Source organism: Natrix helvetica (assembly GCF_964273705.1).
Source record: "Natrix helvetica genome assembly, chromosome: 2".
In the NCBI taxonomy this organism is placed as follows: domain Eukaryota; kingdom Metazoa; phylum Chordata; class Lepidosauria; order Squamata; family Natricidae; genus Natrix; species Natrix helvetica.
In genome coordinates this window covers 8,470,140-8,495,425 of record NC_138552.1, presented here as the reverse complement: position 1 = coordinate 8,495,425, position 25,286 = coordinate 8,470,140, and the positions used below count along the sequence as shown (strand labels likewise).

Sequence of the window (25,286 nt, the reverse complement as noted above, 5' to 3'; positions counted from 1 at the left end):
AGGAGAAGGAAGAGGGAAGGAAAAAGAAGAGAAGGAAGGAAGGAAGGAAGGAGATTATAATGAGAGTGAGGGGCGATCTGGAGGAAATTGTGCCTCAGCACTTGGCCACCAAGTGCCCTCCGAGACGAGTGATGTTGAGCTGGCCTCGCCCATCCTGGCCACCCCCACCCCAGCCCCCCTGAGGTCAAACACAAACCTGATGTGGCCCTCAATGAAATCAAATTTGACACCCCTGCCCTATACCATTTCAGATAAATGATTGTCCAATCTTTTCTTTAAAACCTTCAGTATTGGAGCACCTACAACTTCTGGAGGCAAGTTGTTCCACTTAATACAATACAATAGCAGAGTTGGAAGGGACCTTGGAGGTCTTCTAGTCCAACCCCCTGCCTAGGCAGGAAATCCTATACCGTTTCAGACAAATGGCTATCCAACATCTTCTTAAAGACTTCCAGTGTTGGGGCATTCACAACTTCTGGAGGCAACTTCTGTTCCACTGATTAATTGTTCTAACTGTCAGGAAGTTTCTCCTCACTTCTAAGTTGCTTCTTTCCTTGATTAGTTTCCACCCATTGCTTCTTGTTCTACCCTCAGGTGCCTTGGAGAATAGTTTGACTCCCTCTTCTTTGTGGCAACCCCTGAGATATTGGAACACTGCTATCATGTCTCCCCTAGTCCTTCTTTCTCTTAAGCTAAACATACCCAGTTCCTGCAACCGTTCTTCATATGTTTACTTAAACATATTAAACATTAAACAAAACTTAAACAATTAAACATTAAACAAACTTAAACATTACATTTACTTAATGTAAATCGTTCTCAACTTGACTGTAAAAAAATACGATTTTTTTAAAAAAGAGTTTTATTATTTTTCCGTACAAACATCTCTGTGGGACATCTTGTTCCTCTTTTGCCACATCTTTCACATTCATATTAACCTCATTTCCCTAAGTTTGGTATTATAATATATTGAGCATTTAAACGTTATAAAACTCTCCTGTCTTTCTTCTGAATATCTTCTAGTAATAATATCATATCAACATTAAGCATCATTATTCTCATCATACACATACTAACAGTTTTAATCTTATTTATATCTCCATCTAAGTGTATTATCTACTTATTTTTTTTAGCTTTCTTCATTTCCAAACTCCTTTTTTGGTAAAATACTTCCCAAATCATATAATATTGAGTTTGCTCTTTCTCCTTAAATGCTAATGTTAATCTGTTCATTTCTGCACATTCTAATATTTAAAAAAATACGATTTTTGTAATACAGTTGTCAAAGTCTGGAATGCCCAGCCTGATTCCGTTGTCTCTGCTACAAACTTTCACAGTTTAAGTCACAAATCCGTGGACCTCACTTCATACTTAAGAAGTCCGTAGAGGGGGCCATACATAAGTGCAATAACGTGCATATTCTCCCTGTCATTGTATTTTTATATTATTCATAATAATGTTTGAATGGTAGTTTATATAATACAATAGCAGAGTTGGAAGGGACCTTGGAGGTCTTCTAGTCCAACCCCCTGCCTAGGCAGGAAACCCTATACCGTTCCAGACAAATGGCTATCCAACATCTTCTTAAAGACTTCCAGTGTTGGGGCATTCCCAACTTCTGGAGGCAAGCTGTTCCACTGATTAATTGTTCTCACTGTCAGGAAATTCCTCCTCAGTTCTAAGTTGCTTCTCTCCTGGATTAGTTTCCACCCATTGCTTCTTGTTCTACCTTCGGGTGCCTTGGAGATTAGCTTGACTCCCTCTTCTTTGGGGCAACCCCTGAGATATTGGAACACTGCTATCATGTCTCCCCTAGTCCTTCTTTCTGTTAAACTAGACATACCCAGTTCCTGCAATTCCTGTTTTCATTTTTGTTGGACAAAGTATAAATAAATAAATAAATAAATAATAAATAAATAAATAAATAAATAAATAAATAAATAAATAAATAAATAAATAAATAAACAATAAAACAATAAAACAATAAAACAATAAAACAATAAAACAATAAAACAAATAAATAATAAAATAAATAAATAATAAAATAATAATAAAATAATAAAATAATAAAATAATAAAATAATAAAATAATAAAATAATAAAATAATAAAATAATAAAATAATAAAATAATAAAATAATAAAATAATAAAATAATAAAATAATAAAATAATAAAATAAAATAAAATAATAAAATAAAATAATAAAATAAAATAATAAAATAAAATAATAAAATAAAATAATAAAATAAAATAAAATAAAATTAGAATTTAATCTTGGATCCTAGAGAATAGTGACCATAGCAGATACAGTAGTACAAAACTGGAAAAGAAGAACCAAAGATGGAAGAAGGAACATTTTTATCTTCCCAAACAATTCATTCGTTGATTCCTTCATTACGCCAGGTATATAAGTTGATCTGGAGAACTGCTTTGACAGGTTTTCAAGATTGTGTTACCTTACCCAGTTAGAAATAAATACCATTTTAGAAATAATAATAATAATAATAATAATAATAATAATAATAATAATAATAATAATAATAATAATAATATATTTATTTCTTAGCCGCACCCTCTCCCGAAGGACTCGGGGCGGCGTACAATGAAACATATGAAATAAATATGTGGACAAAACAAACATATAACAGAGACATATACCGAGACACACACAAGGAGGAGGTCGGCTGATAAATAAAAACAATTAAAATACAGTATTTAAAAACCCCTAGATAATTAAATATAATTAAAATACCCAGTTAAAAACCCGTCAGGAGCGATATGGTTAGATCAAAGTTGAGCCAGGCCAGCTGCTTGGAATAGGTGGGTCTTAAGCTTAATACGAAAGGAGCGGAGGTCAGAGGTATTCCTAATATCCGGAGGGAGGTCATTCCACAGGGCTGGGCCCGCCACAGAGAAGGCTCTACTCCTAGGCGCCGCCCCGCGACACTGTCTAGTGGACGGCACCTGGAGGAGGCCCTCTCTGTGCGAGCGAATTGGTCGCAGGGATGTATGGGGCCGAATACGATCCCGCAAGTAACTAGGTCCTGAGCCATGGAGCGCTTTAAAGATAGTTATCAAAACCTTGAAACGCACCCGATAGACCACAGGAAGCCAGTGCAGCTCGCGCAGGAACTGTGTCACATGGGAGTACCTAGTACTCCCCATAATTACCCGCGCGGCTGCGTTCTGGACCAACTGTAGCCTCCGGGTGCATTTCAAGGGAAGCCCCATGTAGAGAGCGTTACAGTAGTCCAAGCGAGACGTCACCAGCGCATGAGTGACTGTGCGTAAGGCGTCCCGGTCCAGTAGGGGGCGCAATTGGCGCACCAGGCGAACCTGGTGGAACGCCCCCCTTGCCACGGCTGTCACATGGTCATCCATGGACAGCCGGGCATCCAGGAGGACGCCCAAATTGCGCGCCCGCTCCACGGGGGCAAGTTGAATGCCCCCAATGGCCAATGATGGAATTAATTGGCTGAACCGGGGAGCTGGTACCCACAGCCACTCCGTCTTGGAGGGGTTGAGCTTGAGTCGGTTGTCATCCATCCAGATCCGTACGGCTTCCACACACCGGGACATCACTTCGATGGCCTCGTTGGGGTGGTTCGGGGTGGAAAAGTACAGCTATCATCAGCGTACAGATGGTATCCCACCCCGAAACCACGGATGATCTCACCCAGCGGCTTCATATATGTGTTGAACAGGAGTGGCGAGAGGACCGACCCCTGTGGCACCCCACAAGTAAGGGGGTGTAGGGTCGACCTCTCTTCTCCTGCCAACACACGCTGCGTCCGGTCAGAAAGGTAGGAGCCGAACCACCGCAAAACGGTGCCCCGGACCCCCAACCCCTCCAGCCGGCGCAGCAGGATACCATGGTCGATGGTATCAAAAGCCGCCGAGAGGTCTAATAGGACCAGGATAGAGGAACAACCTCTATCTCTGGCCCTCCAGAGATCATCCACCAACGCGACCAAGGCCGTCTCCGTACTGTGACCGGGGCGGAAGCCGGACTGGCGCGGGTCTAGATAATCATTTTCCTCCAGATGTCGTGGAAACTGGTAGGCCAGCACACTCTCTACAACCTTCGCCAGAAAGGGAAGGTTGGAGACAGGACGATAATTGGCCAGCTCCAAAGGGTCCAGGGAAGGCTTCTTGAGCAAGGGTCTCACCACCGCCTCTTTCAAGGCGGCCGGGAGAGACCCCTCGCTCAGCGAAGCATTCACTAGGCCCAGGAGCCAGTCTCGTGTAACCTCCCAGGATGCCAGTACAAGCCAGGAGGGGCACGGGTCCAATAAACATGTGGTGGGTCGCAGTCGTCCACACAATCTGTCCAAATCCTCGATGGCAACCAAGTCAAACTCCTCCCAGATCGATTCCTCAAGACTCGCCGTGGGCGTCTCCATTGGACCACTGACCCAGCTGGTTCTTGTTTCCTGAAACTGCCTGCCTCAAAGGGCTGTTAAATGAAATCAGCTTTCTAGTCCTCATGGAACCATTGCTTCCCGCACAATTGAGATGCCTCATAGAACTCCTCTAACAAGTATAACCATTCATTTATGGACCGTTCAAAGTTACAACGGCCCTGAAAAAAGTGACCGATGACCGTTTTTCACACTTTCAACCATGTTTATGTGATCGGAATTCAGATGCTTGGCCCCTGGCTCGCATTTATGACGGTTGCAGTGTCCCGGACTCTTCTGATCCCCCTCTTGCAACCTTCGGACAAAAAAAGTCCACGGAAAAGCCAGATTCACTTAACAACCATGTTACTAACTTCACAATTGCAGTGATTCACTTAACAAACCCTGGGGGGGGGGGAAGTGGCAAAGGTCACTTAACTTCTATCCCGCTTAGCAATGGAAATTTTGCGTTCAAATGCGGTCCTAAGTCGAGCATTCCTTGTGAGTTGAACCTCTCTAGCATTAACAGGGAATTGCGCTTTGCAAGGTTAAAAATAAAAGAGTGTTGTTGTTTTTTCTCCATTCTTGATGTGCGGTATTCTATTTTTAGAAGGGGGAAATGTTTTGCTTGGAAACAAAGTGTGGTTCATTCATGTATTTATTTTTCACAGATTGAACTTATAATGGACGCCATTCACAAAAACCGGAATCTGCAGTACAAGAAGACTTTAGAAGTGAGTGATTCCCCCCGTGCTGACCCAGGTTTCCTGAGAGCGTGAAGCAGACTCCTGGTCCTGACAAAAGGCCCCTTTTATTCATTTGCTGTGAATTCTGCTCATTTGCATCCAGCAAAGTCTTTCGAGGGAGGATTTCCAGTCACAGACCTTCTCTGGCTTGGAGAGCTGCCAGGCCGATCTCTGCAAAACGTGGCAAGGAGCCTCGGAGAGTCACGAACCGATTAAGCGAACTAATTGTCTCCTGCAAACTCCACTCCCCTTTCGCTCCTCTTTTATTTCCTCTGGGAGGAAATAAATTATTTTCTCTGTTCATCGTCCACCTGTGGCCTTACTCCCAAGTCGACCCTGTTCTTTAGCTGTTCCCTTCACCTGGCAACTCTGTGCATGCACACACTGGGAACAGGCTCCAGCTGTTTGTCTGCCTCACGGATGTCTGCCTCTGAAGGCAGCTGATAACTGGCATAGGGCTCTGCCCCCCCCCTGCCTCTGACGCAGCGCCCTCATCAGAGCCTTCCCCAGACTCCAGGACTAGCCCATGTTCCAACCCAACCTCCTCACTGTCCGAATCTGCTCCCAGCTCTGCTGGCAGGCCACAACACCCCATTTCTGTTTATTAAAATATGTGATCATTGTCTGTCCCCGTCAACTTGTTTTGTTCTGCAATTCCCTAGGCCAAGAGGCTCTACGAACAGCGATGCAGAGACAAAGACGAAGCAGAGCAAGCCGTTCATCGGAGCAGCAACCTGGTCACACAGAAGCAGCAGGAGAAGGTAGAGGGGATCCCGTGCAGGCCAAGCAGAACGTGTGAACAGCTGCCAATGTGGCTTTGGGCTTCAATTCAATGACTGTTTTGCCCCAAAATGTTCTGCCCCAGCTCCCCCAACACGACAAACCCTCTGTAGTTGAAGCAATGATTCCTTTATTAGGCGCGCCAGCTGCCCCGGCAAAAGGTTTCTCTCTCACCGCAGGCTAAGAAGTCTGCCTATCAGAGAAGATAAATAGTTGTCTGCCACATTAATTCATCTCCGCCCCCTGCCTTTTATCCCAAGAGCTAGGGTGGGGCTTTGCTAGCAGCAGTGGCTCTTCCATCCCAAGGACCGGCCCATAGATTTCCACTGCTCTCCTCTCCTCTGCCTTCTGTGCATCCGCATGTCAGGCACTGGACCTAGTCTTTCTCATCAGCCACCTCCAGACCTGGGGACTGTTGACTCTCCATCTGAGGGCTGATGGCCGGCCCAGGTTTTGCCTCTGCCTCTTATCTCTGATAGCTCCATTCCCTCTTCCCTCTCGGAGCTCTCAGGTTGCCTTGATGCTGACCCTGATTCCCACGCCTCTCCCTCTTCTGATTCGGCTACTGGAGGGACCGGCGGCTGACAGGCCACAACATAAAATGGCATTTACAGGCAGTCCTCCACTGACAAGCCCTCTCTAAGCGGTTGACTCTGCCCCCAACAGTCTGGGTCCTTATTTTACTGACCTCGGAAGGATGGAAGGCTGAGTCAACCTTTACAGCTGCAGCGATTCACTTAACAACTGTGGGAAAAAAGGTTGTAAAAAGGGGCAAAACTCACTTAAGAAATGTCTTGCTCAGCAACATAAATTTTGGGCTCAACTGTGGTCGTAAGTCGATCACAGGTCGTAAGCTCAATCCAGTTATAAGGGAGCCTTTACTTTTCATATAAAAACAAATTTGAAGTAATTCCATTCCATTCTTTTTTCAATTCCATTCCATATTTTCCCCTCTCCTTTCCTCCTCTCCTCTTTTCTTTCTCTTTTCCCTCCCTTCCCCCTTTCAGAATTAACATGTTCCCTGACCACCGTTATTTATTTTTCTTCCCCAATTTTTTTCCCCTTCCTTTTCAGCTGTTTGTAAAACTTGCTCAGGCCAAGTCCGCCTTGGAAGATTCAGGTGAGTTGTTCTGTTTCTGAAGGGTATTGCCGACTTTCAAACCTATTTCCACTTCTCGGTCTTAAAGGAAGACCAATTTAATGCACAGAGACTGACCCAAAGAGGCGAGGATAACGTCACTTGTTAAATTAACCTTACCCAACCTGACAGCTTCTAGATGTATATAGACTCAGCTTCCAGAATTCTCCAGGCAAGGTGAGAATCGTTGAGAATTCTGGGAGTTGAAGTTAACACGTTGACCTGGTGGTCCGATTGTAGATCATTCCCAGTGGTGGGTTTCAAATGTTTTTAGAACCTCTTCTTGTTTTGGTTTATTTTGTTTTGTTTTTATTGGAATTATATGCCACCCTTCTCCCAAAGGACTCAGGCGGCGTACAACATTAAAAAACACATATCCCAAAAGTTTAAAAGAAATTAAATATATATCCCAAAAAAAATAATCGAATTTATGGAACAATACATTTAAAAATGAGTTAAAATTAACAGGCCAGGCCGGCTTGCTGGAAAAGACAACTTTTTAGGGCGCGTCGGAAGGACCGGAGGTCAGGGATTATGCGAAGCTCCGGGGGCAGCTCATTCCAGAGGGATTAAGTGAAACTCACTTAACAACGTTCTTGTTTAGCAACCAAAATGTTGGCTCAGAAATTGGCATTTGAAGCACGCAAGTCTTAAAGCTGTCAGGTTACAAGACCTTTGCACCCCTAACCCTTTAGAAAAAAAAAACCCAGGGGTATTCAAACTTGACAGCTTTAAGACTTGTGGACTTCAACTCCCAGAATTCCTCCTCTCGCTCTTCATCTTGATGATGTGCGGACGGGCGGGGGGAGGGAGGGAGCTGGAACCGGTTCTAAACAGCACTGGAGATTTGTGGAACCTCTTCTATAGAAGAGGTTAGAACTGGCAGGAACCCTAACCCCTGATCATTCCCTTGACTGGCGGAGGAATTCTGGGAATTGGAGTCCATGCATCTTAACATTCCTGAGATTTAGAAACAACGTCCCAAAGGTGCTTTTTCAAAAGGCAACTGGACCTTCCTTCAGAACTGAAGAAGCTGCTTGGATGGGAAGCGAAACATCTTCACGGAAAACCAAGGAAAGTCCAGTTGCCTTTTGAAAAAACTCCTCTGGGACACAACGACTAAGAATCTCTATGTAGACATTTATAAACACTGGCATATAAATGTACTGTACGGTGCTGGGAAAAATCCAACCAATTCATGCAGTGATTCGCTTAGCGACTGTGGTAAGAAAGGTCAGTTGCGACCTGGGCAAAACTCCCTTAACAAACAGAAATGTTGAACTCAATTGTCGTAAGTCAGTATGTGTCTATCATTCTCCTGCGTTGAAGTCAACAAGGACACGGTGACTGCATAATATAACAAAAAAGACGAGTGAATTAACCACGGGGTTTAAACAGGATTACTACCACTGTACAAATAAGATATCTTGAGTTTGTCTCTTAATGCAAACATAGCAACGGTGATATGTCAACCTGAGTTTAGCGTGTTATGTGAGTGGAGTTATTAAGGTTAGTGATAGGAAGTTGGGGGGCTTTGTCTTAGTGTGTCCTGTGGACTTAAGTCAAAATGTGATTTATTTGGGCATCGCACGTTGGTGTGAACGGAGCAATTGTGTGTGAATTCAGATTTAGAGTTCATTATTTTGTATGAACTCAGGCCGTACAGAATATAGTTTTTTAAAAAAGGAACAGGTAGGAGCGAAAAGAGGAAGGAGATTGCCTAAAATGTATATAAATATAGACAGTTAAAGGAACTTCAACCGCATTGGTTAATTGTCTTCTTCCTTGGTTTGTGAGTTAGGGGAAAAACATACTTCTTGTTTAGAAATGGGTAAAAAAGGTTAATCAACAAGAAACTCCTCTAGATTTTTTCCCCAAATTCTTCCTATGAATGATTTGACCGGGATGATAAAAACTCTCCTTCCTTGATCAGGGGGTTGGACTAGAAGACCTCCAAGGTCCCTTCCAGCCTGGTTAATCTATATTCTATATATCCATGACCATAACATTGATCAGATAAGCATTTCCACATTTCTACAGGAAAAATCCAGAAGGAAACATTCATCCATGATCAGCAGGACTTTTATTAAGACTTTAATTTTTCTTGCTCGTTTTTTTAAAAAGTTGGATGTCAGCATTTCCTCAAAGGCATCCAAAAAAAACCCCAAAATCTGTTCATAATGATGCTTTCTGCATATTTTCACCAAAAGTTCTGATTTTAGATCTTGAAATGACCAAGAAAATTATGCAGCGGGCTATGTATATAAGAATTAGAATAGAGCTGGAAGGGACCTTGGAGGTCTTCTAGTCCAGCCCCCTGCTCAAGCAGGAGACCCTAGACCATTTCAGACAAGTGGCTGTCCAGTCTTTTCTGAAAACCTCCAGTGATGTAGCACCCACAACATCTGAAGACAAGCTGTCCCACTGGTTAAGTTTCTCCTTAATTCCAGGTTGCTTCTCTCTTTGAATAGTTTCCATCCATTATTTCTCGCACTGTCTCCACGGTGCTTTGGAGAATAATTTGACTCCCTCTTCTTTGTGGCAGCCCTTCAAATATTGGAATACTGCTATCATGTCACCCCTAGTCCTTCTTTTCTTTAGACTATCCAAACTCAAATCCTGCAGCCGTTCTTCTCCAGGCCTTTAATCACCTTAGTTGCTCTTCTCTGCACTTTTTCCAAAGTCTCAACATGTTTTTGTAATGTCGTAACCAAAACTGGATGCAGTATTTCAGGTGTGGCCTTTCTAAAGGTGTATAAAGCAGTACTAATCCTTCACGTGATCTTGATTCTATGCCTCTGTTTATACCTCCAAGGTGTGTATTAGCTTTTTTGGCTGCTGCTGCACAAGGCTGGCTCATATTCAAGTAATCATCCACTAGGCCAGCGATGGCGAACCTTTTTTGGCTCGCGTGCCATAAGTGGGGGGAGTGCAGGGGGGTCGTGTGCAGGTGTGCCGCACCCATAATGCAATGCGCGACCCCCCAGTGCGCATGTGCGCACTACAGGTGAGACCCCCCCATTTTTGCAGGCTTTTTTCGCCCTCCCCAGGCTCCAGAGGCTTTATAGGAGCACGGGGAGAGTGAAAACAGCCTCCCTCACCCCCCGGGAAGCCCTCCGGAGGCTTCAGGGACCTTCAGGAGGCTCCCCTGAAGCCTTCGGAGCGCTCAAAACGACCCTCTGAACAAACCGGAAGTGCGTTTCCGAACTTCCGGTTTGCCCGTAGGGCCGGTTTTTTGCGCTCCGGAGGCTTCAGGGAAGCCTCTTGAAGGTCTCTGAAGCCTTTGGAGAGATTAAAACGACCCTCCGAGCAAACAGGAAGTGACTTCCGGGGGGGCTCTTTTCGCCCTCCTCAGGCTCCTATAAAGCCTCTGGAGCCTGAGGAGGGTGAAAAATGGCTTTAAAAAAGGGTGAACTCAGCTGGCCAGCGCGCGCATGCGTGCTGTCCAGCTGACAGAGCAGCGCCTCGCGTGCCCTGACAAATGGCTCCGCGTGCCACCTTTGGCATGCGTGCCATAGGTTCGCCATCACTGCACTAGGCATTTTAGGAATTGATTCCACGTAAAGGGACTAGTAGTGTTCCTTTCCTGTTATTAGTAATTTTTTTTTTAAGTGTAACACAAAAAGAAAAACAATAGATATTTTGTCAAATGGTAGTACTGGTAGTTCGTGGCTTATCATAATTCTTTTAGTGATTTCTTGAAGTTATAACAACACTGAAAAAAAGTGACTGTCTTCACACTTATGCGCAGTCTTCAGATTTATGGCTATCATAGCATTCCCTACAGAGTCATGTGATCAAAATTCAGTTGCCGGGCAGCTGGCATGTACTTATGACAGTTTCAGAGTCAGTGAGGGAAGCCAGATTCGGTTAACGCCTCTGTGATTGAAAATAACTTATGATCTGCACTCACAGTTACTTCCGTTGCACTATCCCCTCCGTTGTGTTCAGATCACATTTACACCCCAATTGTACCATCCTATTGTGATTTATGACTTATTTGCCAATTTCCAGCTAAAAAATACCTACCATTGGGGTAGGTAGCTGGATTTACTTAATGACCATGTGATTCGCTTAACGATGGCACAATTTGCTGAATGACCCCCCCCCAATGTAAACACTCTCGAAAAGTTGGTCTGACTTGACTTATGACCACAATGACTTATGCTAGAAATTCTGCTCCTAATTGTGGTCGTAAGTCAAGGACTACTTGTATGATTAGAAATCCTTCACTAGTTGCCCTTACTTTGCCCCAAATTAAGGGATTACAGGGTCATACAAAGGTATCCCATATCAGTCAGTTGCTCAGATGAATCTGTTACCCTTTGGTAACCAACTCTTCATCCCTGTGTCTTTTTGTCTAGGGTTTTAAGATGGGTTTGCAATTCGGGTTCAGCACCTTTTTAACACAGAATAACAGTTCAGAATAACAGAGTTGGAAGGGACTTTAGAGGTCTTTTAGTCCAACTCCCTGCTCAGGAAACCTGCTGTCCCACTGCTCAGGAAACCCTACACCACTTCAGACAAATGGCTATCCAACATCTTCTTAAAGACTACCAGTGTTTTAGGCATTCACAACTTCTGGAGGCAACTTCTGTTCCACTGATTAATTGTTCTAACTGTCAGGAAATTTCTCCTTATTTCTAAGTTGCTTCTCTCCTTGATTAGTTTCCATCCATTGCTTCTTGTCCTACCCTCAGGTGCTTTGGAGAGTAGCTTGACTGCCTTCTCTCTGTGACCGCCCCTCAAACACTATAATGTCACCCCTAGCCCTTCTTTTCATTAAACTAGACATACTCAATTCCGGATGTGGTGGCTCAGTGACTAAGATGCTGAGCTTGTCGATCAGAAAGGTTGTCAGTTCAGCGGCTCAAATCCCTAGCGCCGCATAACAGAGTGAGCTCCGGTTACTTGTCCCAGCTTCTGCCAACCTAGCAATTCGAAAGCACGTAAAAATGCAAGTAGAAAAATAGGAATCACCTTTGGTGGGAAGGGAACAGCGTTCTGTGCACCTTCAACGTTTAGTCATGCCGGCCACGTGACCACGGAGACATCTTTGGACAGCGCTGGCTCTTCATCTTTGAAACGGAGATGAGCACTGCCCCCTATATTCAGGAACGAGGGGAACCTTTACCTTACCCAATTTCTGCAACCGTTCTTCATATGTTTTAGCCTTCAGTCCCCTAATCATCTTTGTTGCTCTTCTCTGCACTCTTTCTAGAGTCTCCACATCTTTTCTACATCATGGTGACCAAAACTGAATGCAGTATTCCAAGTGTGGCCTTACCAAGGCATTATAAAGTGGTATTAATACTTCACGTGATCTTGATTCTATCCCTCTGTGTATGCAGCCTAGGACTGTGTTGGCTTTTTTTGGCAGCTGCAGCACACAACTGGATAACTTCGCTGTTGTTTCCCATTTGCAGACAGGACGTATCAGAACAATATCAACGCTCTGGAGAAGATCAGAGAGGAATGGCAGAACGAGCACATCAAGAGTTGTGAGGTAAAAAACAACAACAACCCAACACAACACCACTAAAGCAGAAATCTTTTTTCTCAGTGTGATGTTTAAGGCGGAGGTGATAGAGAAGTTTCTGAGATGTTTGCGTTCACGTTTGGCAGGATTCTCCATTGTTTCTAGGTTCCCTTCTCTCTCCTTCTCTGTGCTGTTTTTACAAAAAGTAAGATATTCAGCTGAACCAACAGTTTAGTTGCTGATTCAGCTACATGGCTGGATGTTCGGTAGAGACCTTAGTGGACGCAGCCTGTAATTTAACAGCTGCATGTAAAATACTTCCACATATGGGTATAATTTGTTTTGGAAAACCCAAAGAAGGAAGGTTTACTTACCCAGCGAAGGAGAAGCCAACGAGGCGGAAAGCCAAACAATTTTTAAAAAATGGATTCCCCCCTCCCCCACCCCAAATATATTCTAGAATGCATCTATCTATATATAAAAATGGCTGTGTGTGCATGTGCGTGTGTCCCAGCATAACTCTGGAACGCCTGGAGCAATTTCAACCAAACTTGATCCAAAGATGACTTACTCTCTGGAAAAAAAACACTGTGGGGGTAAGAAACCTCTAACATCCCTCAGTGTGTGTCTGTATCTGTGTGTTCCAGCAGAACTCTGGAACGCCTGGGCCGCTGTAATGAAAAGGAATGAATTATATCTATAGTGTCAAATCACAGTACTTTTGATAGTGATAGTATGCATTTTGGAGTTCTGTTAAGATATAGCCTGTTGTGCCTTAAAATGGCTTCTACTGTACAGCACAGTGGAGTTGCTATGGTAATCGCTTCACAGTACTCCACAAAGAGTCTCCCTCTGGTAAGTGGAATTGCTTCTTTAAAAAACAAACAAATAAAAAGCAAGGGGTCTCCCTCTGGGAAGGGGGATTTGTTCCGGGCAACGCTGAGTTATCAGCTAGTTTTTAATAAAATTAAATAAAAATAAAAAGTTCTTTCCGCAGATTATACCTACACTCCTTCTTGGTACTTGTGGGGGCCATCCAAAGGTGCTTATTTATTTTTGGTTATTGCTTCTCCCTTTTGGAATAGCATTGTCCCATAAAATTTATTTATTTATATATCAAATTTGAAAACCACCTATTTCCGGCAAAAAAAAAAAAATGCCCATTGGGAAAAATAGATTCACTAATGACTGAAGCTGGGACTGGATGGTGCCGAATGGAAGGATTTATATTCTTTTCAGAGAGCTGGTCATTTGCATCTTTTTAGAGAGTCGTTGAGGCCCCCGTGTCCTCAGGGTCAGTAGTGCAAATGCTTTCAGCAGTTCAAGAAGGCTCCACAATCACTTGCACTACTCAAGGGACCCTGAGGACACAGACAAATTTCCAAGTGGCCTCAACGACTCTGTTCTGACCCAGGCTTCCTTAAATAGCAAGAAGCAAAGTCTTGGTCCCGGCAAAACCCCTTTTACTTACACGACTGTGAATTCCTTTCATTCACAGTCTACAAGGCTTTAGCAAACAGTCTTTCAGAGGAATGTTTATCCACACGAACCTTATCTCATTTGGAGCGCTGCCAGATAATTAGTTTCCAAACACAGGGCAAGGCAAACTTGGCACAGTCTCTTAAAGTCACACACAGAACTTTCCACACTTGCACTGACCGATTGAACGAATTGTTTCCTGCAAAAGCCCCCTCCCCATTCACTCCTTTTTGTTTCCTAAGGGAGGGCCAATCACCTCCAAGGTGTGGCTTTACTCTTAAGTCGACCCTACTTTCTTAGTTGTTCTTGTCTTCTAGCAACTCTGCCAGTGGTGGGTCCTGGGAGTAGCAGGCACCATTCCGGTACAGTGCTTCAGAGGGCCCACTTACCCACCCACGTTCCTGAGCTGTATTTGACCCAACAGGGCCTTTTGCGCCTGCGCATGCAGCATACGGCGCCTGTGCAATGCTCCATCGAGCAGCTGAAGTGTCGTGGGTGGTGGGTGCACATGCGTGTGCAGTGCGCTTGCATGTGGTGGACACCCAGCCCCGTTGCAGCGTACCAGTTGCGACAGGATGCGGAACCCAGACTAAGCTCTGCGCATGCGCACACTGGGAACAGGCTCCAGCTGTTCTTCTGCCTCACTGCTGTCTAACTCCCTCTCTGCCTCCGAGGCAGAGCCCTCGTCTGAGCTTTCCTCAACCCCCCAGGACTGGCCCATGTTCCTCCCCAACCTCCTCCCTGTCCGATTCTGCGGCCGGCCAGCCACAACAGACTCTTTAAAAAAGAATGCAAATGACCAGCTGTCTTCAAGGAGTGTAAATCCTCCCGTTCCCATTTTCCAGTCAGAGCTGAAGAAGCTTCTTGGATGAGAAGCGAAACGTCTTCAAAGAGAAGCCAGGAAGTCCAGTTGCCCCTTGAAAAATAAAAGCTCCTTTGGGACAACCATGACGGGGATGACTTGAGAATCTCCATCGCCTCTCTGATACAATGCTGCTTCTTTGAGTTCCGTATCTTCTTCTTCTTCTTCTGTGTCTCCTGCAGTTCTTCGAGAGCCAAGAATGCGAGCGGATCAACTATTTTCGGAACGCTATGTGGTTGCACGTCAACCAGCTGTCGGAAGGTTGTGTCAAGAACGATGATGTAAGAAAGGAGCGTCAATTCCTACCTTCGGTAGACGGGGCAAACTTTTTGGGGTTTGGCATTTTCAGACTCTAGAAGAGTGGTGCGGTGGCCTAGAGGTGGAGCTCTCGCCTCACAATCAGGAGGTTGTAAGTTCGATCCTAGGTAGAGGCAGATTGTTTTCTCTCTGGGCACCATGAGAATATAGCTGCTGAATATAACTCTGCATTGGTGACAGGAAGGGCATCTGGCCAGTAATTACTCCGCTCCATTCAGTTTCCCAGACTAAAAGATTAAAAGATGATGATGATTTTCAGACTACAGGTAGTCCTTGATTTATAACCGTTTGTCTAATGATTGCTCAAAGTTACAATGGCATTGAAAAAAGAGCAGCTTGCAATCCCTCCTCACACTTACGACCACTGCAGCATGTGAACCATGTGGCCGTTAAGCAAATCTGATTTCCCCACTGACTTTGCTGGTCAGAAACCGCAGGAAGGCTGCAAATGGCAATCACATGACATTACGACGGTTGTACATTCAGACGCCACGCCCCTGAATTATAATCGCGTGACCACTGCAATAGTCGTAAGTGTGAAAAACGGTCACAAGTCACTTTTTCCACTACTGTTGTCATTTTGAACGGCCACTAAACAAATCATTGGAAGCAGAGGTCTAACCGTCTCTCCCCGTCTCTGCTGGACTACTGTCATTTAGTCTATGTGGGTCTGCCATTGAAGATGTACAGGTGGTCCTCAACGTACGACCGAAATTGCGACTAGAACTTCCGTCATAAGTTGCTCATAAGTTGTAAGCTGAGTCGGATCCAATTTTTCAACAATTTTTACACCGGGGACGCTCTGTGCTGGTCGGAAGGGTGAGGGATAGTTGGAAAAAGTCATTTTCCCCCAGGGCCCTTGTAACTTCGAACGGTCACTAAACGGTCGGTTGTAAGTCGAGGACCACCTGTGAAAGAGACAAGATTGAATACTGGGAACTGCATTTTGGAAGTAAAGAAGAGGCAGAGCTATTGATCTTTCCCTTTCTTCCTTCCCCAGTGGGAAGGTGGATTCTTTTCAACCGTTATACTATAAATCAGATTTTAAGTCCTGTTCTGTTTGCCTGGAGCACCCTCGAGGCAGAAAAAACTGAATATGGATCAAACAAAGACTGGCAATATTATTATTTTTTTAAAAAGTCTGAATCAAGGTCTTTCTCTTCTTTCCAACATTTCTTCTTCCTGCACTATATGTCTGCTCGGGTTTCCCTTTTAATCAGAACAATGGCCCTAGGGCAGGGGTGTCCAAACTTGGGAACTTTAAGACTTGTGGACTTCAACTCCCAGAATTCCCCAGCCAGCTGGCTGGGGAACTCTGGGAGTTGAAGTCCACAAGTCTTAAAGTTCCCAAGTTTGGACACCCCTGCCCTAGGGGGGGGAAAAAGGAAATATCAGCATTTTCCTTCTTCTATTCCTTGAGATCCAGTTTTCTGATTCCCCTCTCCTAAAATCACATCAACTAATGAAGGAGAGAAGCAACCTAGAACTAAGGAGAAATTTCTGGACAGTGAGAACAATTCACCAGTGGAACAACTTGCCACCAGAAGTTGTGGGTGCTCCAACAATGGAGGCTTTTAAAAAGAGATTGAACAGCCACATGCCTGAAATGATACAGGGTCTCCTGTTTGAGCAGGAGGTTGGATTACAAGGTCCCTTTCAACTCTATTATTTTGTTAAAATATTAACAGATTAACCAAGTTGGAAGGGACCTTGTAGGTCATCTAGTCCAACCCCCCAACCCCCGCCAAAGCAGGAGACCCTACACCATTTCCGACAGATGGCAGTCCAGTCTCTTCTTGAAAGCCTCCAGTGATGAAGTTCCCACAACCTCCAAAGGCAATTTCTGTTCCATGGGTTGATTGTTCTCACTGTCAGAAAATTTCTCTTTATTTCTAAGTTGAATCTCTCTTTGTTCAGTTTCCATCCATGATTCCTTGTCTGGCCTTCAAGTGCTTTGGAGAATAGCTTGACCCCACCCTCCTCTCTGGGGCAGCCCCTCAAATAGAGGAAGACTGCTATCACGTCTCCCCTGGCCCATCTCTTCACTAGACTAGCCATGCCCAGCTTAACAACTGTAGCGACTCACCTAACAATGGTGGCGAAAAGATCATGAAATGGGGGCAAAATTCACTGAACCACTGTCGTAAGTCGAGGACTAGCTGTAGCTGTGCAGAGATCCATCATCATTTTGAATGGTCGCTAAGTAGCCAGTCATAAGTTGAGGACTGCCTCTACAGGAGAAGACGTGTGGAGTTTATTAAAAATGAAAACTCCTTGTCAGAAGTTGAGGAAACAGGTGTGATGCCTGTGATGCAAGTCTTAATATTCAGTTAAGAGATGCTTATGATCGAAATTCCGAATTGATGCTTGAAAAAAAAATTGATTTGAAGGGCTGAATTGAATTGGATAATTCTGAATTGATCCAGATACATTTGCAGGAACATTTTTCTCCCCTCAATCAGATTAGTTTTCCAAAAACTAATTTATTAAAATTTTCAAAACAAAATTTTCTGAATTGAGTCACGAAATCTCTTCTCTTCCCTTCCCTTCCCTTCCCTTCCCTTCCCTTCCCTTCTCCTCTTCCCTTCCCTTCCCTTCCCTCCCATCTATTCTATTCTATTCCATTCCATTTTTTCTATTCTATTCTATTCTATTCCATTTTTTCTATTCTATTCCATTCGATGCCATTCCATTTGATTCCATTCCATATTTTCTATTCTATTCTATTCTATTCCATTCCATTCCATTCCATATTTTTTATTCTATTCTATTCCATTCTATTCCATTCCATTCCCTATTTGCTTTTCTTTGCTTTTCTTGTCTATCCTATCCTATCCTGCTGGATTTTTGCTATGAAGGAATCATTCATCCATAGCAAAAAAAAAAAAAAAACCCACAAAGATTTTTCTTCCAAAAGTGATTGTTTGTGTGTAAGCACAAGGCGTGGCTCGCAGTCTTTTGCCCCCCGCTTCTTCTCTTGCAATGGTATGTGGATTCGGGAATGTAGGAAAGATTCGCGGCGTATCATTTTCCTGCCGTTAAAAGCGGTGTTCTCTTCCCTGCGACAGAACTACGAAGAGATCCGCAAAGCCCTCGAGCAGTGCAGCATCGCGAACGACATAGAGAATTTTGTACATATTCGCAAGACCGGCAGCCTCCCTCCAGGTAAAGAGATGGAAGCTCGAGGACTCAGTTTCAAATGATGCTCAATTCTAGCCTTTAAAACACGGCTGTGTAAAGGAATTTGGAGATGATTTGGGGGATAAGAGATTCAAGGAAGAGGAAGAAAAAGAGCTAGAAAGGAGAGTGAGAAAGAAACTCAAGCTAAACCCACCTTAATTTTCTTTAGCGTAAGAGGAGATAGGGAGAAATTTGGACAGGGTTTCAAGTTTCTGTGATGATACCCGACCGCAATCCCAGAATCCTTCTCTGCCTCTTCCTTGATCTGGTTTGAACTCGAAGAGCTGATATTCAATTTTAAAGATTTGTGCCTCACCACTTCCTCTTACTCTACCCCACTTAATATTTTTCTGGCTGTATAACAAATTATATAGCAAGATTCATAACCGGGGTAGTCATATCCATCCATATAACAATCAATACAACCACTTCACAAGCTCTGCAAATACTCCCGAGTCCCCTGTTTAGGGTTAAAACACTAGGGTAGAAACCAGGAGACTGTGAATTCTAGTCCTGTGTTAAGCATGGAAGCTGCCTGGGTGACTTTGGGCCACTCAACAGGAGACCGTGAGTTCTAGTCCCTCCTTAGGCATGAAAGCCATCTGGGTGGCTTTGGTCTAATCACCAGGAGACTGTGAGTTCTAGTCCCTCCTTAGGCATGAAAGCCATCTGGGTAGCTTTGGTCTAAACACCAGGAGACTGTGAGTTCTAGGCTTGCCTTAGGCATGAACGCCATCTGGGTGGCTTTGGTCTAATCACCAGGAGACTGTGAGTTCTAGTCCCTCCTTAGGCATGAAAGCCATCTGGGTGACTTTGGTCTAATCACCAGGAGACTGTGAGTTCTAGTCCCTCTTTAGGCATGAACGCCATCTGGGTGACTTTGGTCTAATCACCAGGAGACTGTGAGTTCTAGTCCCTCCTTAGGCATGAAAGCCATCTGGGTGGCTTTGGTCTAATCACCAGGAGACTGTGAGTTCTAGTCCCTCCTTAGGCATGAAAGCCATCTGGGTAGCTTTGGTCTAAACACCAGGAGACTGTGAGTTCTAGGCTTGCCTTAGGCATGAACGCCATCTGGGTGGCTTTGGTCTAATCACCAGGAGACTGTGAGTTCTAGTCCCTCCTTAGGCATGAAAGCCATCTGGGTGACTTTGGTCTAATCACCAGGAGACTGTGAGTTCTAGTCCCTCTTTAGGCATGAACGCCATCTGGGTGACTTTGGTCTAATCACCAGGAGACTGTGAGTTCTAGTCCCTCCTTAGGCATGAAAGCCATCTGGGTGGCTTTGGTCTAATCACTAGGTTACTGTGAGTTCTAGTCCCGCCTTAGGCATGAAAGCCAGCTGAATGAACTTCTTGGGCCAATCACTCACTCTCAATTCAACCAACTCAGAGGGTTGTTGTTGTGGAGAAAATTAGAGAAGGAAGGTGTACTGCATTCAGTATGTTTCCTGCCTTGGGTTATTCATACAACTAATAACATCGGATTATAAACAAACAAACATGTATTCAGGGCCATGTTTTGGTAGAAAAAACATTCAGAATAAACAAACCCCAGCATTCTTCTCTCCACTGGCTCAGAATTCTAAGAATTGCAATCTCAGCATCAGAAAGTAACATATCCCATCCAGCGCGGGCCAACGTTAGTTGAAAAACAAGTTTTTTTTTCAAATTTCTTTTTTGCTTTCTGCTTTTTGCAGTTCCTATAGTCTACGAAAATTATTATAACACACAGAAAAACACGGGGGCCAGAAGAAGCCACGTTCCGGGGCCTGTCACGTAAGAATGAAAAATTACATGTTATTTCTTTTTAATGCTAATGCTGTTCTTTTCAGTTATTTACTTAGTTGCTTTATGCCAGGGGTCGGCAACTGTAAACATTCAAAGAGCCATAAAGGTCCTAACCGGAAGCCCCCCCCCCCCCCCTTCAATTCTGGAGCCGACCGGAAGTCCAGTTTCCCCATCATAGAGTCTCCTCCTAGTGCGGCATCCTTTTCCCTCTACTGACCGGAAGTCTGGTTCTCCCACCATAGAGTCCCCTCCTAAAGCAGCATCCCTTTTCCTCTACCTGTCTTAACCCAGGGGTGTCCAAACTTGGGAACTTTAAGACTTGTGGACTTCAACTCCCAGAATTCCCCAGCCAGCCATGCTTAAAGTTCCCAAGTTTGGACACCCCTGTCTTAACCGAAAGCCCTATCAATTGTGGCGCCAACCGGCGGCAGGGAGCTGCAGCAGAGGGAGGAAAGAGCCACCTGTGGCTCCAGGGCCACGGATTGCTGACCCCTGCTTTATGCTAACGTCATAGTTTTCTGCCAAGAATATTATCTTTGAATAATTAAAAAAAATGCACTAGTCCTAGACTTATGTCTACAAGCTTCTTCCTTTGGGCAACTTACAGTCCCGTAAAAAAACAAACAGAGAGCCAAAATGCATCCTGTCATATACAGGTAGTCGTGCAGTGGTTATTCACACTTACGACCTTTGTAGCAACCCCATAGTCCAGGGGTGTCCAAACTTGGGAACTTTAAGACTTGTGGACTTCAACTTCCAGAATTCCTCAGCCAGCCATGCTGGCTGGGGAATTCTGGGAGTTGAAGTCCACAAGTCTTAAAGTTCCCAAGTTTGGACACCCCTGCCATAGTCACATGATCAAAATCCGGAAGCTTGGCAACTGGCTCAATATTTATGGGTCATGCGATCTCCTTTTGTGACCTGATAACTCCATGTCGCAACGGTGGAAGCGCGTTACTTATTTAACAACTGCAGGGATTTACTTAATCGATGGAGGCAAGAAAGCTCGTAAAACGGAGCAAAGCTCGCTTAGTAGCTGTCTCGCTTTGGGACAGAAATTTCGGTGACCCAACTGTGACCGTTATTCGAGGACTGCCCGTATTTAGGATGAGTGTCGTGTCCTTTGTTGAGGACTTGCTTAAGAGTTAGTTGTGCTGATAAAATACAAACCCGAAATCTTTCTGCTGGGAATAATCAAAGAGAAATATACAAAGAAAATTAAGTACATATTAACACATTTGCTAACTACAGCTAGAATAGCATTTGCCCAATGCTGGAAACAAAATAATACCCCTTCGGACGAATTAGTGATAAAAAAAACTTTGGATTGTGCAGAGATGGACAAATTAACACTGAAATTAAAAGATAAAGAAGAGTTAGAATATTATGAAATTTGGAACAATTGGTACAAATGGCTGCAAAACAAGAACATTATTAATTAAGCCGAAAAACATATATAAATACATATAGAACTGTGTATAAAGGTGTGTAAATATAGAAGCGAAATATTATATACATGTACAGATATGATGACATAACAATGTTGATATAATGACTGTAATGTGTTGTAGAAGGGAAAAAATAATTTTAAAAAATCTGCAAAAAAAGTTAGTTGCGCTGGCTTGGCATAAACCGAGTTGCCTGGAGGTTGGATTTACCTGTCTCTCTTTTCCTCCGTAGGAGACCCCAGATGCCTATCCCTTCCAGTGATCCAGGTGAGTAAGCCTTGCCCCAGGGGTGAAATACTACCCGAACCGGTAGTAAAAAAATACTAAAAAAATGTTTTTTAAAGAACGTTCCGACAATCGCACGTCGCACAGCTGATCTTTAAAAAAAAAAAACTTTTTAAGCATTTTGTTTTTCACTACAGGTTCTCCAGAAACACAGGGTAGGGTAAGGGGTCCGTTTTTGCTCCCAGCAGGCTTCCCTGAGGCCTGCTAGGTCAAAAATGGGGTGGGGGGATGCTGTGAAAGAAAAAAAAGGAAGGAAAGAAGGGAAAGAAAGAAGGGAAAAAGAAAGAAAAAGAAAGGAAGGGAGGGAGGGAGGGAATAAGGAGAGGCAGGAAGGACTATAACCCTGGCACTAGACTCAGCTTTGGAGGATAATCCAGGGCTGGAAGAGATCTGGAGGTCATCTAGTCCAACCCTGCTGTAGCAAGACATGGTTAAAGTGAGTTTCTGTCTTTTGATCCCCCAGTTACATGACTACATAGCCACGCCCACCCGGTCACATTACGCCACCAAGCCAACCCCCCACCAAGCCACGCCCACAGAACCGGTAGTAAAAACAAATTAGATTTCACCCACATCCTTGCACCCCCTGGGGTCTTCCATCTTTTTAAAATTGGGGACCACAGTAGGGGTGGTATTTACTTAGCTTCCCTATTGGTTCGCAAATGCGCTCAGGCTTCCTTGCACGTACTTTGGGTAAAGAAAGTGCCTAAATGGGATAGCATAGAGCTGGGGTGCTGGGCGTGGCCATCCACGATTTCCATCAGGTGAACCGGACTGAACTGGCAGGATAACAATCTCTGGACCACGGATGGAGAACTTTGAAGCAAAATTCCATCCTTGTTAAAAATGGAAATTGAGCGAGGAGAGAAAGAGAGAACTTGTGATAGAAGGAAGGCAGAGATTTAATTTCTCCATCCCCTTCTGCTTTCCCCCAACATTATGGAAAACGGGTGCATTAAAATTTCCCACGCAGCTAGTCCTCAATTGATAACAGCCGCTTAGCGACTGTTACAAAGTTAAACGGACTCAAAAGGTACTTTTTATGACCCAGAGTCGTACTGCCAACGGCTGCCCTCCCTCCCTCCCTCCCTCTCTCTCTCTCTCTCTCTCTCTCTCTCTGGTCATGTGATCACATTTTGGCCATTCGGCAGTCAAACCACATTTACAGCCATTTGCAGCATCCAAGTCAGGTGATCATGGTTTATGCTGGGTTTTTTTGCAGGAAACTGGCATTTACTTCCGGTTTCCAGCAAAAAAGGTCCATGACTGACAATGACTTCCCTTAACAACCCTGGTGATTCATTTAAGAACCGTTGCAAAAAAATGTCATAAAATCAGGAATCGGTCACGTGATGATCTGCTTAATGACCACGATGACTTAAAGCGGTCGACAGGTTGAGGACTACCTGCATTGCGGACAAAGAGCAGCATCAAGAGAGAGAAGGGTTAATTTTGGATCCTTTAAATCAGTGTTTCTCAACCTTGGCAGTTGGAAGATGTGTGGACTTTAACTCCCAGAATTCCCCAGCCAGCAATCCTGGCTGGAGAATTCTGGGAGTTGAAGTCCACACATCTTCAAATGGCCAAGGTTGAGAAACACTGTTTTAAATGATGAGGTTTAGTTCCTGACACTTGATTTGAATTGCCCCCAGCGGTGTGCAATAAACATTTTGTGAATCTCCTAATCTTAATTAGCAGACTTTACACCTGCCTGATTGTTCCTAAATGATGGTTCTTTTGTTCTTACCCAAGTCGGTGGTTAATCAAGTATGTTTTAAATTTAGGTTCAGACATTTTACCTTGTGGATTAATTGTCACTTTTGTTTTTATAGGGGAAGCTAACTATGCTTCTGTGGATGGGTATAGCTTAATTCACCCTCACTAGCCCAGAGATGGTAAGTTTGGTCATTTAGAAAAGGAACTTAAAGTGCTTATCTAATTAGGCATATTACTGGAATAGAATAATACAGAATGTCTGTGTTTATACAACATCTTAAGGCAGTGTTTTTCAACTTTAAGATGTGTGGACTTCAATTCCCACAATTCTCCAGCCAGCCAACCCAAAATAAGATGTCTGGACTTCAATTCCCAGAATTCTCCAGCCAGCCAACCCAAAATAAGATGTGCAGACTTCAATTCCCAGAATTCCCCAGCCAGCCAACCCAAAATAAGATGTCTGGACTTCAATTCCCAGAATTCCCCAGCCAGCCAACCCAAAATAAGATGTCTGGACTTCAATTCCCAGAATTCCCCAGCCAGCCAACCCAAAATAAGATGTTGACTTCAATTCCCAGAATTCCCCAGCCAGCCAACCCAAAATAAGATGTGCAGACTTCAATTCCCAGAATTCCCCAGCCAGCCAACCCAAAATAAGATGTCTGGACTTCAATTCCCAGAATTCCCCAGCCAGCCAACCCAAAATAAGATGTCGACTTCAATTCCCAGAATTCCCCAGCCAGCCAACCCAAAATAAGATGTCTGGACTTCAATTCCCAGAATTCCCCAGCCAGCCAACCCAAAATAAGATGTGCGGACTTCAATTCCCAGAATTCCCCAGCCAGCCAACCCAAAATAAGATGTCTGGACTTCAATTCCCAGAATTCCCCAGCCAGCAACCAAAAATAAGATATCTGGACTCCAATTCCCAGAATTCCCCAGCCAGCCAACCAAAAATAAGATGTCTGGACTTCAATTCCCAGAATTCCCCAGCCAGCCAACCCAAAATAAGATGTCTGGACTTCAATTCCCAGAATTCCCCAGCCAGCCAACCCAAAATAAGATGTCTGGACTCCAATTCCCAGAATTCCCCAGCCAGCCAACCCAAAATAAGATGTCTGGACTTCAATTCCCAGAATTCCCCAGCCAGCCAACCCAAAATAAGATGTCGACTTCAATTCCCAGAATTCCCCAGCCAGCCAACCCAAAATAATAGCGTTGGAAGGGACCTTGGAGGTCCTGTAGTCCAACCCCTTGCTCACACAGGAAACTCTATACCAGGAGTGTCAAATTGGATTTTTTTCGAGGGCCAGATCAGTGTTGTAGTTCTCCATGGAGAAGATGGGGTGGGTGGATGGAGAGACAAGACAGATGCTTCCCTGCCAGCCAAAACAGCGTATGCCACCCCCCCCCCCCCAAACGTGGCCTATTTTGGCTGCCAGAGGCACCGCGGGCCAATCCTTTGCTATTTGCAGGCCGGCCCTAGGTGCCAGATTTAAGAACCCCATGGGCCACATCTGGTCCGCGGGCCTTGAGTTTGGCACCCCTGCTCTACAGATTTCAGACAAAGTGAATTGAAGCCCACGCAAGCTGCTTGAAATGTGTGAAGTTATGGTTGAACTGACAATTCTTAAGTACAAATAAACAATAGTTGCTGATTGCACCCTA

The 25,286-nt window shown here is 44.3% G+C and overlaps 1 protein-coding gene across 1 annotated transcript in view; it reads left to right on the top strand.

Moving 5' to 3' along the window:
- Positions 1–25,286, top strand: part of PSTPIP2 (proline-serine-threonine phosphatase interacting protein 2) — a 60,758-nt gene that overhangs the window by 32,769 nt on the left and 2,703 nt on the right. The window contains exons 6-14 of the mRNA XM_081942573.1: positions 5,072–5,134; positions 5,809–5,907; positions 7,001–7,046; positions 12,491–12,570; positions 15,067–15,165; positions 18,271–18,367; positions 20,079–20,157; positions 21,850–21,884; positions 23,735–23,797. Coding sequence (XP_081798699.1) covers positions 5,072–5,134; positions 5,809–5,907; positions 7,001–7,046; positions 12,491–12,570; positions 15,067–15,165; positions 18,271–18,367; positions 20,079–20,157; positions 21,850–21,884; positions 23,735–23,787 — 651 coding nt within the window. The 3' untranslated portion in view covers positions 23,788–23,797. The remainder of the gene's footprint in view (positions 1–5,071; positions 5,135–5,808; positions 5,908–7,000; positions 7,047–12,490; positions 12,571–15,066; positions 15,166–18,270; positions 18,368–20,078; positions 20,158–21,849; positions 21,885–23,734; positions 23,798–25,286) is intronic.